We start from the raw sequence: 13603 nt of genomic DNA, 5'->3' as shown, positions 1-13603 counted from the left end.
TAAAAAGGTAGGGAAAACACCATCACTACAATAAAGCAAGCAATCAGTAGACAAAGTGTTTCTCCCTCATAAAATAATTTGAGTCCTTTTTAAGCACTCCAATACCAATTTATGGTTTACAAGACTTATTTTTCTCTTTCAGTTCTTTGAAAATAACATTACAATCTGGTAAAACTATTTCACAAAATCATGTACGTAAATATGCATGCTTTATACAGTTACATAAAGCATACTTGTTTTAAAAATGTAATTTAAAATTTTACAGAAATAAAAGCATCAGTGTTAATTACAATGGATGTGTAAAATAAGAGGAGAAAACATTACGGTACAACTACGTACAATGTACAACATATATGTACTTCTGCAAAAGACTTTGTAATAAGATTTAAAAGAGAACAAAGCAACAAGCATTCACACAATAAATCATCTTTCCAATTCGAGACTCAAGTATGGTAATAGTAAGAGCTTAAGCTCACATCCTGGATTGACTCAAGGCTCCCTGTCACATGCCAATCAAACCAACAAGCTGAGATCTATAATGAAAAATATGAGACACTGTCATCACGGATCTGTTGATTTTAGCAAGAATTAAAGCCTTTACTCTGGAATTTGACCCTAAATAGCCTTACCTAAAGAGTTGGTGTATTTCCTGTGCAGCTGCTGTTATAATTTCAGACTGGAATCACTGGAAGTATCACCAACTGTAACGGGTACAATATCCCTCTCATCATCTGTGGTAACCTTAATGTAGGGACACAGAGAAGGCAAATAATCTAGGCTTTCTGCTAAACTATATATAAGCCCACTAAATATACACACACACACATATATATGTATTCAAATTATATAACAATATCAATAATTTTCTGTAACATCCTGAAACATAATCGGATTTTCACATTTTCTACATGTTGTTCTAAACGTGAAAAAGAACCAACTTCAAAACAGTATGCAAAATATTTGCTACGTTTTTTAACTATGCGGAAAGATCCATTATTAATGATCTGTGTGTGGAAAAAGCTTCAGTGTCAGGTTTGATCACCTAGAGCAACAGTTGCTCACATTGCAGTAATCCAGAATGTGCAACATCAGACACTGATGATCTACTGGGATTTCCACATCTCTGAATGCATACCTCCTTGAACCTTTATGCAGATGTACTACAACATTAGAGGATGACGCAGAGTGCCACTCAATTGCTGCTGCCACACTCAGATGGTCAGAATCTCGCATGTACAGCATGAAAGCATGGATCTATCCCGTCTTTTTATAAATGGTTCATGCTGATGGTGATGTAATGGTGTGGGGGATAGTTTTTGGTACCAACTGAGCACTGTTTAAACTCCACAGCCTGTCTGAGTGTTGATGCTAACCTCGTCCATTCCTTTATCACCAATGTGTCCCCATCTTCTGATGGCTGCTTCCAGCACCATGCCACAAACCTCAAACTGGTTTCTTAAGCACAACAGTGAGTTCACTATTATTTTACTCAACTGGTCTTCACAATATCCAGATCTCAACCTAATAGAGTACCTTCAGGATGCTCTATTAGGTTATTCCCATCGTGTGCAGCTGACAAAACGTCAGCAACTGTGTGCTGCTATCATGTGAGTCTGAACCAAAATCTCTGAGGAATGTGTCTCATGTTCCTCAGTGAAAAAAGATCAACTATCATTTCTAACCTTTCTTGCAATTGCAGCCTATCAAGAACCAAAACCACTGTGCTGCTCTGATCCACCCTCCCGCCTTCCCTTGAAAACTTTCCTACAAGTTTGGGTTACTTTACTGTCTAGCACAGTAAAGTAGAAAACATCTTAGATCAAGAAGGTGATGCATCAAAAAATACCTCAATGTCAAATATTACAAAAAAACATAAAACAGATGCACTTTAGCTTCAGGAACTCTTCAATGCGCAGCCTTACCTCAATGATAGCATCCTCAGGCATTTCCTCTGGTACAGACTCCACACACTGCTCTTTGTATGGAATTAGAGGAGCAATACTCGATGCAGACACTATGGTGGGTCCAGCAGAGAAAGGGATAGACCTGATGACACCGTTGCTGTCACACAGTGGGCTGTCACAGGTGTTGGATGAAGACTCTAGCTCAGGGACCACCTCATCTTGGGGCTCAACTTTAACCAGGCAGGTATTGGGTGGAGTCTGCATGACCTCATCTGCGATCTTAAAAATTGCCTCCAAGTTGATTTCACAGTTTTTCACCTCCTGCTTCTCATTTTTCTGCAGGCATTGGTTATTGTCTTGGAAACACAACATACCGACAGGATATCCTGCCTAAAAAGGTGATATAAAAGCATATGTTAAAGATGGCCCAAATACTCATCTTCCTATACTACTCACTGACTTGTTACGTCACATGACAGTGGTCCTACCTGATAATAACTCTGAGGCGAGAATAAGCCTGTCTGAAGGCCACCACCTGCCATATGAGGGGCCACAAGGTTGGGATGGTAGCAATGACCAACTTCAGGAAGGACAAAAGATAGCATGTTAAGTGAAGTGGTACACTGGCTATTACTAAATAATATTTAATGCTTACGTGGGGAATAGTAGCCAGGCTGGTACTGAGCATTACAAGGACTATAACTGGTGAAATTTGGACTTCCATGGTTTGCGTGGGCCAGGAAATTCTGCTGAATGTGCACAGCATTGGAGCTTGAGTTTACTCCAGTGTAAGGGCGGTTTAAGGGTACTGGTAGCTCTTTGCCTGAGGAAAACAAAGCAGAAGGAAGAGCCGCAGTCCTCATCAGGAATCGTGGTGGGATGGGGGTCCCAGTGTAGGCTTGGGTTTTACTTGGATAGTAAGGAGGAGTGGCCTTTTGATTTGTGGGGCTCAGCAGAAAAGAGCCTCCCGAAGAAACTGGAAGACACAAAGCACAACAACGACCTGTTAGACAGTACGAGAGGGCTTAAGGTTTGGTACAGGAGGGCACAGACTTATTGTCCTTAATAAGTTCAATATGGTGTTCGGAAATATGACAGAAAACCCTATCAGCAGGTAATATTTCTTGAAAACATCTGAGTATTTTCTCTGTGACATGTAAGATTGTCAAATGAAAGTTTAGTAATTCCTCTGGTCAACAGAAAAATATATTTAGAATACTCTTAAATGAGGTCAATTCTCCAGCAACACTTATAGTACAGCTTTATTACTTATGTCAAGGTCATCCCTCATGAAGGCCACAGGCCCAAACATGTCGATCAAGTAATAAAGCTGTGCTTCAACCTCTTTAGACCCTTGTTCTAAAGAGGAAGTAGGCGAAGTTGCGGCAGAAAGCTTTGTTCCGTTTTAAAGAATATTCTTCAGTTACAAAGTTTATGTACATAAAATGGGACAGTGTTGTATTTTTTAAGGAGCTGATGACCCTTTTTACACAGAACTGCTGTGCACTTTTGCAGAAACTACTCTTGTGGCTGAGGAACGGTTAGTGTGAACTTGAGCACCTCAGGGAAACCATATATTTCCACTATTATCCCTTAATAGCACTTGCCTCTTCTCATAGATGTTCCTCTGTCGTCCCCATCCGGATACAGGCGCTGATATCCACTCGGGGACCGGCACTTTATGTTCAGACCGGCTTGCAGCTTGGCCTTATTGTCCACGGTGAGCCTCCTCAGCCTCGCAACGAGTTCAGGCTGGTCTCGCTTGAAGTTGGGGTTGTAAAAGCTTTGATACTCCTTGCCGTCCAGATCCTGTTGAGGGTCGGCCTTCTTGAACCCGTACAAGTTGAGCTGACGGACAAAGCTGGAGAAGTTGGTGGTTTTGAAGGAGTCGGCGCTGCCCGCGGTGATGGCACTTGGAGACAGGATCTGCTTCTCGAACAGCTGCTGGTCAATGACGATTACCTCACCCTGGTGGTCCCAGCAGATGGCGTTGTAGGCCGGGTTGTTCACCAGACGCCACAGCTTTGCAGGAAAATTGCTGGGGTTGATCGAGTCCGGGAGTGAATTTAAACCGACTTCCATGCCTCTGCCTGTGCAACTGAGACAGGTATAACAATATTAAACAGCCCTGGTCAAAGCAGCTAACCTGCTTTACATGTTTATAACGTTACTATTTAACTTTAGTTTATGTCTTACATACACTCAAGTTATAACAAGTTAACAAAGTTATTTAACCACCATTCATTATATTAAACACATAATTACCCCTGTTAATGAAAACGGATTAAACTTTTTTAAAAATTATAAATAAAATGCTGTAAAAAGTAAAATGTTATCTTTCACTGTTTCTGTTACTCTGCTAGCATTAGCTAACATTAGCATTGGCTGTGTTATCTTGTCAAACAGCCTCTCCTAAGTAAAGAACTTTTTAGTTAAGAGCTGTTAAAGTTTTATCCATCTCCATATTGTCTCATATATTTTAAGTAAGGTTAAATCTAAAATAAACACTGTAATAACTGCACCTGTATCACCAAGTCGCACTGGGAACCGTTGGAAGTTCACTGCCGTTGGTGGAGGTGCTGGAGTTCAATGTGACATCCCTCCGTTACTTTAAACAACGCTTAATTTTGGGGGACTACAAAGCCCAAGATCCTTTCACATTTCAACACCGAAACTTGGCCCTAAACATCACACAGAGAGCCAAAAACAGTTTACAGCCTCTGGTTTACATGCTTTTGTTGTCACAGGCCCACAAATGCCTTTAGGTAATATATGTTACTTTAAATAGCTCCAGTGAATGCATCGCAGGTTCTCACACAGCCTGCTGTTTATAGCTTACATTTCACATCATCTGAGTTTATTTCTGAGTTTATTTAGTTGCAGCTTCATACAAGACGCAAGATGATGAGCCTCTCCAAAGTTGGATGTGGCACGGCAACAGTGCAGTGACAAACGCAGGTTAATTATCCATGATAAACAAATAAGAAACAAAATGTGAGAAAACGATGTTAACTGTTGAAAGAGATTTGACTGGTAACATAATCAGTGTTTAGGTCAATGGAATTAATAGATGTCACCAAGCACATGTGGTGTGAAACTGTACCAAATGAAAACACGCTGAGCTGTGTCGCCACCTAGTGATAAGGAAGTAGTTTATTATTGTTGTTGTTGTTGTTGTGATTATTATTATTATTATTTGTATTTAGATGTAGACAGCATTATCTATCTACATTTTGTGAAAACAAAAAATCTCACTGCCAATCCAGTAAAATACATCCAATTTGTATCCTTTCATTGTCAAAATCCGATGTGTTGCTAATTCTATGTAATATTAACAACCTGTTAAAAACATTACATGAGACTGGTGTGTAGCACCACTTGAGGAGAACGTGATGCCTTTGTTCAGGTATGCAAATTCTGAAGTCAGTGACACAATAACTCCAATCTCCACATTTCGACCTTTCTTCGAATTAGGTTTTTCGACTTTAATCTAAAAAATTCGACTTTATTGTCAAAATGATTAATAATATTTTTGTTTCTTAAGGTGGCCCTAATACTATGTCATAAATATCGCTTTAGTTTATTATCAAACCTGGCAGCTCTGCACTCACCTTCAAACTGAGGACGTGGTGAGAGCCCTCAGGAGGACCAAGGAGAGGAGCTCACCCGGCCCTGACAACATCAGCAGTCAAGTTCTGAGGCACTGTGCAGGGCAACTAGGAAGTGTGTTCCGGACTCTATTTCAACACTCAATTGACAGTCACACCGTCCCCCAGCTGTGGAAACACTCCACAGTCATCCCCATCCCCAAAAGAAACAACCCAAAGTCTCTCAATGATCTTCATCCTGTGGCCCTTACCTCTCTGGTGATGAAGGCCATGGAGAAGATCATAAAACAGCACATTGTAAGAGCAACTGACCCCCTGATGGACCCACTTCAGTTTGCTTACCGTGCACGCATAGGCGTTGATGACGCAAAAATCTTCATCTTGGACTCCATCCACAAACATCTGGAGATCCCTCACTCCTCCGCCAGACTTCTCTTTGCTGATTTTTCATCAGCGTTCAACACTCTGCAGTCTCATATCCTGGCCATTAAACTTTCTTCCCGATTTCACCTGATCAGCTAATCCTGTGGATATTGGACTCTGGTCTCTGTTCCACCTCCACTGGCTCCCCCCCCCCCCCGGGCTGTGTGCTCTCCCCCCTGTTCTTCATCCTCTAGACTGATGACTGCAGATCCACACAGCCCAACTGTCACCAGGTGAAATATGCTGACGACACAGTTCTCCTGTCACTGCTGTCAGGCCCCTCACAACACCACGGACCCGCTCTTCAGAAGTTTGTAGAGTGGTGTGACAGCTCCAAACTTGAGCTGAACGTGAGCAAAACCAAAGAGATGGTGGTGACCTTCTCCAGTAGGCAGAGGGATCTGGCTGCTTCAGTCACCACCACCATCCATGGGAAGCCCGTGGAGGTAGTTGAGGAGTACAAATACTTGGGAACCATCTTTGACAACCTCCTGAAATTCTCTGCTAACACAGAGGAAATTCTCAGGAGGTGCCACCAAGGGCTAATGGCCTCGTTGGCTGAAAACCTGTGCAAGAGTTCTGACAGGCAGGCCAATGGTTTTTGAGCACACTGGTGCAGTGTGCTGCAGTCTGTTCCTGTTCTGAAGGCTGAGGGAGTGGAACCAGCAGGTAATGGAGAAGGTCATGATGCTTTCCAGGAAGACATAGTAAAAAGGCATAGTAAAAATTAATTAACTTATTAATGACCCCTCTCACATTCTTCATTTCAATGGCTCCCCTCTGGGCGGCGCCTCCGCTGCACTTCCTGCAGGACTGAGAAGAGGAGAGCCACCTTTGTCCCCAAAGCCACTCTGCTTTTTAACTCCAGTCGATAAGACCATTTCCCACACCCATAAACATAAATTACTCTACACTCTTTTTTATGCTGCCGACACTTTATTCACTTTTAGTCACTTACAGTTATTTATTCACTTATTTAGTCACTTTAATTTTAAAACTGTGTATATACTGTATATTTTAAGTATTTTTTTTTTTTTTATCTCATTCTTATTGCCTGTTTATGCCTTGTCCTTATTTTTAACGTCATGCTGCTCTGTTGTATCTTAATTGGCCCTTGGGGATAAATAAAGTCTCTCTGATTCTGACTGTGTGCACGGACTTTTATTCAGGCGGACTACAGGGACGCCTCTGGGTTGCTAGGGCCTTATACAGTGACGCAATCTCTAGGCGACTAGAAAATCATCATAATATTAGTCGGCGTGATTGTTTAGTGTTTTTTCAATTATTTCGTCCGAACATAATGGCACTAGAAACAGTCCCCAAAGACCTGCGCCACCTGAGAGCCTGTCTGCTTTGTTCGTTAGTGAAGGTAAATCTTTATCTGAGAGAAAAACACTGTGAGGCTAGCTCCTGTGCTAACGTGGTGCTCTGCGCAGTGTTTTCCTCCTGTTTGGCCTAACAGGAATTAAAACTTCGAAATGACGCTTGGTTGCTTTTTAGTAAAGTAACCAAAGTATTCACTGGGGCTTTTTTGTTTACAAAAAGACATCTGTGCTAGTTTGTTTGGTTTCTAGTCCCACGATAACGACTTGGGGCCGTACTAGAAAAATGTACAGAATGGCAGAGCCTGGGCAGAAGGTGATATTATTGTGACAAAACGCAGAATAAAGTTATTGGGGTTTTTTTTTTTCTTAAGGTGGACAATAAGAAAAGAAACAAGGTGGACAATATTGTCCACTGAAGCGAAACTAAATATTTTGAGATTAACTTTAAAGTTAAAAATCCACGAAAAATGGAACTAGAAACATTTATTGCTCCTCAATGCTTCCTCAGTGATTTATTTTGTAAGGTCGGGCGTGCAGGCAATCTGACTTTATTTTTGAGAAATTAAAGGTTTTTATTTTGGAGAGATTTCATTTACAGTATAGCATGTTTACAGTAGTTTAAATGCGGGCTTCTTTTTGTTTTTTTTGTGGGTTTTTTTTTTTTGGCAAATACCAGAAATGACACTTTGGCACAACACCAACACACAATCCCATCTCACTTTCTTCTTCTTCTTCTTCTTGTTATAGTAGTAGTAGTAGTAGTAGTATTAATACTATTATTATTTAACCATGCACAGCCGTTATCAGTGGATGTGCCAAGGTTTGTTGGCATCATTATCTATGGTGGGTTCCAATATATGTATGACCCTCATTAGAAATAATAGTCTTGCTACACTGAAGTGCAGCATTTTTAAAGCAGTTAATATTTCTCAAGTAATATCTCACTTCTCATTTTTGATCCTTTCTTCTGGCTCTTTTTATTGGACTCATGCAATCTGATACCTCACTTTTCTCTTGTTCTCTTCCAATTTAGACCATTGACCAGTTTGAATATGATGGCTGTGACAACTGTGAGTCATACCTCCAGATGAAGGGGAACCGAGAGATGGTGTATGAATGCACAAGTTCCTCGTTTGATGGGTAAGTGTTGACAAAGCTTACCCATCAAAGCTATGTGTTTCTTTGTCTGTTCTTCCCTATGGTTTACTGACACTGATTAAATGTTTATAGTGTGATCGCCATGATGAGTCCTGAAGATAGCTGGGTGGCTAAATGGCAGAGAATAGGTAAGGATCTGCTGAAGCACACAGTCATGGTTTAAAACAAAAAAAGAAGAAGAAAGTACATTCAGTTCTCAGGTTTTATGTATCAGGACATGATAAGAAATGTTAAATTGTTCATTATTTATTTAAGACAAAAAGGAGACACTGTTTCTGGAAAAACAAAGTACATCTTACACTGCTTTTATAATAATTGAGAAGGAAAATGGCACTTGATCATCAGCCAGTCTGAGCACCTCTATAAAAGCAGATGATTTAGCAGGTGTTTGTTAACATAGTGCCAGGGTGAAAAACAATCAGCGGTGATCTCATGAAAGCAACTGTTAGTGCCCATCAATTTGGGAAGGATTATAAACCAAACCATTGGAATGTCATCATTCTATAGTGAGATCGATTACTCACAAGTGAAAAACATTTAAGATAGATATAAATTTTTCCAGTGGTGGACATCACAGCAAAGTCACCACAAGGTTAGACCATACACTGCTCAGAAAAAATGAACAACTAAGGCTTGTTTGAAAGGGTTGTCAGGAGAAAGCCTCTTTTCTCTAAAAAAGAACATGGCAGCATGGCTTTGGTTTTCAAAGTTGCATCTGAACAATCCACAAGACTTCTGGAACAATCCTATCAAAAGAGGCCAAAGTGGAGATGTTAAGCCAGTTGGTTGGAGAGAACCAACTGTGAAGCACGGTGGTGGAGGGATGATGGTTTGGGCTTGTTTCGTAGTCATTGAGTTGACTATGAACTACTTGGTATACCAGGGTATTCAAATGTGAGGAGATGTCCCCAAAGCTAAATGTACACTAAAATTGGATCATGCAACAGGGCTATAACCCTGTTGCATAACCCACAGCAACAAATCTACAACATAATGGCTGAAAATGAAAGGAATCAAGGTGCTGCAATGGCCCAGTCAAAGTCCATGCTTCAATCTGACTAAAATGCCGTGGCGGGACCTGAAGAGACTGTGTGTAAAAGAATGCCTGCAAGCCTCAATGAACTGAAGCAACAGCAACAACAACAACAACAACAAAAAGAATGAGCCAAAACTCTTCCACAAGGATGAGAGAGACTGATAGTCAAATGGAAAACTGTTACTTTAAGTTATTGGTGCTAAAGGTGGTTCAGCAAGCTTACTGAATCATCCAGAAAATCCAGAAATTAGTTTTTCCACAGTGCTTACAGATTTTGGCTTTGGATTAGTTTTTGTTAAATAATGACACAGTGTTAATATGTTATGTTGTTGTTCATCTGAAGTTATTTACCTAATTTTAAAACCAGGACTATAGCATTTTTTACATGCTTTTTAATAAATCTTGTAAAACCTGCTAGTTATTAATGATAGCCACATAGTTCAGATTATGATCCATTTGTGTAATTATTTTTTTCCTGCTCTGTCTTTCAGGCAACTTCAAGCCAGGTGTATATGCCGTTTCAGTGACTGGCAGACTACCTCCAGGTACATTCAAACACATCAGGGCACACACATTGGTTGGAATTGTCTTCTCACTTCATATGTTTCGGTTGCTCATTATTCTCTTCTCTGAAGGCGTAGTGAGAGAGCTGAAAAGCAGAGGGGTGATCTACAAATCCAGAGACACGGCAGTGAAGACGTAAATCCTGCTGATTGTCCCCAGAGCTGGATCATACTGTTTCACCATGTCTGTGATGTCTTGTGGAAATGTTGAGTTTTTGGAGGTTTTTAAATTTGGGGGGGGAAAAAACAAAGATTGCTGACACATAAGAAAAGGTAGATATGTCTTATTTGTTTGAATAGTTTACGTGAAATAAAAACCTGTTTTATAAAAAAAGTGAGTGAGTGTCTTAAAATAAATGAATACATTGGATTTATATGCACCTGTAATCTGTGAATTAACTAAGCTTTCAGTGTCCCCGAGCGAGTGAACATGATCAGTTAATTTTTAATGGGACTAATCTGTCTACTGTGCAGAAGGGCACACAATGTGGTTTCTGACTGATGACCTTGAGCTGCAGTCTAAAATGATGATGGTGGTGAGGTCTCTAAGAGGACTGTGGTTAGACTCAGAGTTCATTCAACCTTTCTGGAACAGATTGCTGATATATGTTGACCAGAGAATACAAATAAACGCGTCCACATTCATGACTAACCTGGATATTTATTTGTTTTTAAAGGTACCTAAATTAGGTGCACCTTAGATTTTAGGTTTTAGACCATTTTTGACTTTTCAATTTATTTTATTTTTTGAAGGTTTTCTTCCTATTTAATCTTTATGTTTTCAACATATAATGTCAGTCTTTCCACTCCTACAAGCCATTATGTTTATTTTAAAGTTCTTTAGCAAATAATAACTAGAAAATGCATTTTCTAATGAAACTGCAGTGTGGATGCTGATAGCTGAATGTTTTGAGCGGAAATGAAGCAACTGCTGAATGTTAAGTTAAAAATGTTTCACTTGAAAACAAAAGTGTAGAACTGTTGAAAGCTGATTTTCAGACAGAGGAAGAAGTTGAAAAGTAGCTGACCATGTTTAAAATGTACAGTAGAAAAAGTTGAGTATTGACAAAAGAAAATTCAGAGTCACAAAACATCTGAAGAAATATTTGAAACCTCATATTATTTAAGTCCCCGAATGACTGAAATGTGGGAAAATCCACTACAGACAATTAAATACTGTAACTTTTAATCATCCGTTCAGAAAAGATCTTTTCTGACTCCACTGCCCACATTCTCCCATTGAAAGACACGGTAAATTTTTGTTGAATGAAGCTGAATAATTTAAAAAATATAAAAGTTAAAAATGAGGAAAATACAAGCAGTCATGTCCAAAAGAAGAGGAATCTAATAGTGGTTGACTGGTTTTTCTAAGTTGAACGGTGTTGAAGGAGATATATGCCAAAAAATGTACGGAATATGAAAAGTAGAAGAACAATACTTGTGTGCTTAATCAGCATCCACACTAATAAAGCCAAATACCATCACCAAGCATTATTTCATTATTTCCGTTAAAAAAAAATAAATCTTGTGACAGGTTAGTATCATGCATCTAATAACATGCTTTACTTTTAATAGTCAGCAGGGGGTGACTACACTGGTTGCAAAAAGACCCTTGGCTCCTTTTTCTCTACAATCTCAGCAAACACAGACAGCTTTATGGTTTTAATCTCTAGTTTCACATCATATTGAATAAAACTTTCTTTTACAAATGATGAATTCTTAGAGTCAGAAAGGAGGATTATTCAGGGTCATTAGCCAATAAGTTATATAATCGATTTCTCTCTCTGTTTCTTCCGTCACCATTTGTCACATATGGTCACAAAACACTAAGATGGCAAAGGCGGTTCATTCTGATTGTTGTTCATTCTGAGCAACAGTTTCACAGAGTTCATCATGTTTTTTTTAGTTGGCTAGACCCTTTAAAAAAATCCTCCCTGTACTTCTTTAGCTGCACCACTAGATGGTGCTTTTTACTCAGTGCCTGAATTCCCTGCAGCCGCCGACACTGCCGACAGGTGGAGAACTCTCAGCCACAGTGTGAACGTGTAAATTTAGCCAACCTTTCACCTGAAGGTGCTGCGTGCGATAGTCTCCAGTTAAATTGAAGCCTTTTCAGATCCAGTATCTGCTGTGGTTACTGTTTCACTTACAGCACAATAGTGTGAAGAGAATAACATCTTTATTGTCATCCTGTGCTGTTCCATATATCAGGTGTAGTTCAGGTGGAGTACTACACTACTGGATTATATTATCACTTAAGAAAACACCTCCACTTAACACCATGTGTGTCCTCTGACTTAACTGCAGCCTGGAGGACATTAAGTCCTTGCACATGATCTCGGTCCGCTTCTCCTGTTGTCTTCATTTGTGATGCTCACAAAGTCTTCACTACACCGACACCTGCTCCTGACATTTTGTTGCAAAGGCACAGTTAGTGAAGCCAGTCTGTCAGAACTCACTGAGAACTCTTAGCCATATTGAAGACCAACAAGCGGACCCGTAACGCTGGCAGGAAACTGCATAAAAAAGATGCGATGCGATATGAAAGCTGTGCCGGTTTCATGTTTCACAAAGCATTTCTCATTTTACTTTTGCGGGTAACCTGAAGAGACGTGCGATGACGTTAATCAAATGTCATGACCTACAATGAACGAAGAACTACTTATTTTCATTGTTCTTATCTCCATAAACTGGAGAACATAGGTTAATCCACCAGAGGATAACTTTTTCTCCATCTATTCATAATGATGACATAATCTCTCTAGAAGAAAATATGCAGATCAGTGCTGAAGATCACTGCTGGTTGAAATCCTGTATTTCACAATTGCTGAACCACACTGAGACACATCATTTTCTCCAAACTCCAAACACAAAATCAGTTTTTTTTTTAAATGAAAACACAGTGTTCTGGACATATGACTTCTTCTTTCCGACCTCCTGTGGCTGTCTTGTGTGTGTGTGTGTGTGTGTGTGTGTGTGTGTGTGTGTGTGTGTTCTCTGACTTCCTTGCACCATCCACAGGCATGCAGGAGAAGTTAATCGGTGTTTCTCGATTGGCTGTGTGTGTGAATGGTTGCCTGTCTCTCTGTGATAGACTGGTGATCTGGTCTTTCACCACATTTCACCCAGTGACAGCTGGGATAGGCCTCAGCCCTACCATAAGAAGGTAAAATGGATGGATGATGTGCTCTGTATACTAAGGGGAGTATAACATCATAGTCAAGTACTGATCTAACATAGACACACAGTAAATTCTAGCTAATTCTAGCTAATTTTAGCAATGGTTAACTCTGTATTCAATTTGCATTCATGTATTTAATTCCCCCAGCTGCCACATTCGGGTCAGAGGTCAGGGTCAGCAACCAACCCTGTAGCACCTGTGCAGTTTCGTTCATGGCAGGCGACCTGCTGACTCTCTGCTTTGTGTAACATCTGGTATTTTGCAGTAAAGGAGACACAAATTATTATGTAAGTTTAAATATTGCACAACTTCATGCATTTTACAGAATAAATAAATATTGCAATGTAAGTAAATGTAATAAGGGCCGAAATTCTGGGTATTTTAAAGGAAAGGATACACAAATTA

The 13603-nt window shown here is 39.9% G+C and overlaps 2 protein-coding genes across 4 annotated transcripts; one reads left to right on the top strand and one right to left on the bottom strand.

Annotated features, from left to right (window-relative positions):
- Positions 1 to 443: 443 nt before the first annotated feature.
- Positions 444 to 4709, bottom strand: hsf5 (heat shock transcription factor family member 5). 2 transcript variants are annotated; one of them, XM_006799575.3, is made up of 7 exons: positions 4427 to 4709; positions 3512 to 4002; positions 2560 to 2880; positions 2393 to 2484; positions 1923 to 2294; positions 630 to 741; positions 444 to 533 (listed from the first exon to the last, which is right to left on the bottom strand). In XM_006799575.3, the coding sequence occupies exons 2-6, from the start codon at positions 3984 to 3986 to the stop codon at positions 664 to 666; spliced, it is 1338 nt and encodes a 445-aa protein (XP_006799638.2). In that variant the 5' UTR covers positions 3987 to 4002; positions 4427 to 4709; the 3' UTR covers positions 444 to 533; positions 630 to 663. The 2 variants fall into 2 exon arrangements, with proteins under 2 accessions (XP_006799638.2, XP_006799639.2); XM_006799576.3 differs by lacking the exon at positions 4427 to 4709 and adding an exon at positions 4170 to 4387.
- Positions 3740 to 10658, top strand: supt4h1 (SPT4 homolog, DSIF elongation factor subunit). 2 transcript variants are annotated; one of them, XM_035911426.2, is made up of 5 exons: positions 3740 to 4011; positions 8294 to 8400; positions 8491 to 8546; positions 9946 to 9999; positions 10090 to 10658. In XM_035911426.2, exons 1-5 carry the CDS (start codon positions 3985 to 3987, stop codon positions 10155 to 10157), a joined length of 312 nt encoding a protein of 103 aa, XP_035767319.1. In that variant the 5' UTR covers positions 3740 to 3984; the 3' UTR covers positions 10158 to 10658. The 2 variants fall into 2 exon arrangements, with proteins under 2 accessions (XP_035767319.1, XP_006799637.1); XM_006799574.2 differs by lacking the exon at positions 3740 to 4011 and adding an exon at positions 7128 to 7304.
- The last annotated feature ends 2945 nt before the right edge of the window (positions 10659 to 13603 follow it).

The sequence above is a fragment of the Neolamprologus brichardi genome, chromosome 10, assembly GCF_056152115.1.
Source record: "Neolamprologus brichardi isolate AB-2024 chromosome 10, ASM5615211v1, whole genome shotgun sequence".
In the NCBI taxonomy this organism is placed as follows: Eukaryota; Metazoa; Chordata; class Actinopteri; order Cichliformes; family Cichlidae; genus Neolamprologus; species Neolamprologus brichardi.
Note: the sequence above shows the minus strand (reverse complement) of the source record. Positions and strands in the feature narration are given on the sequence as shown.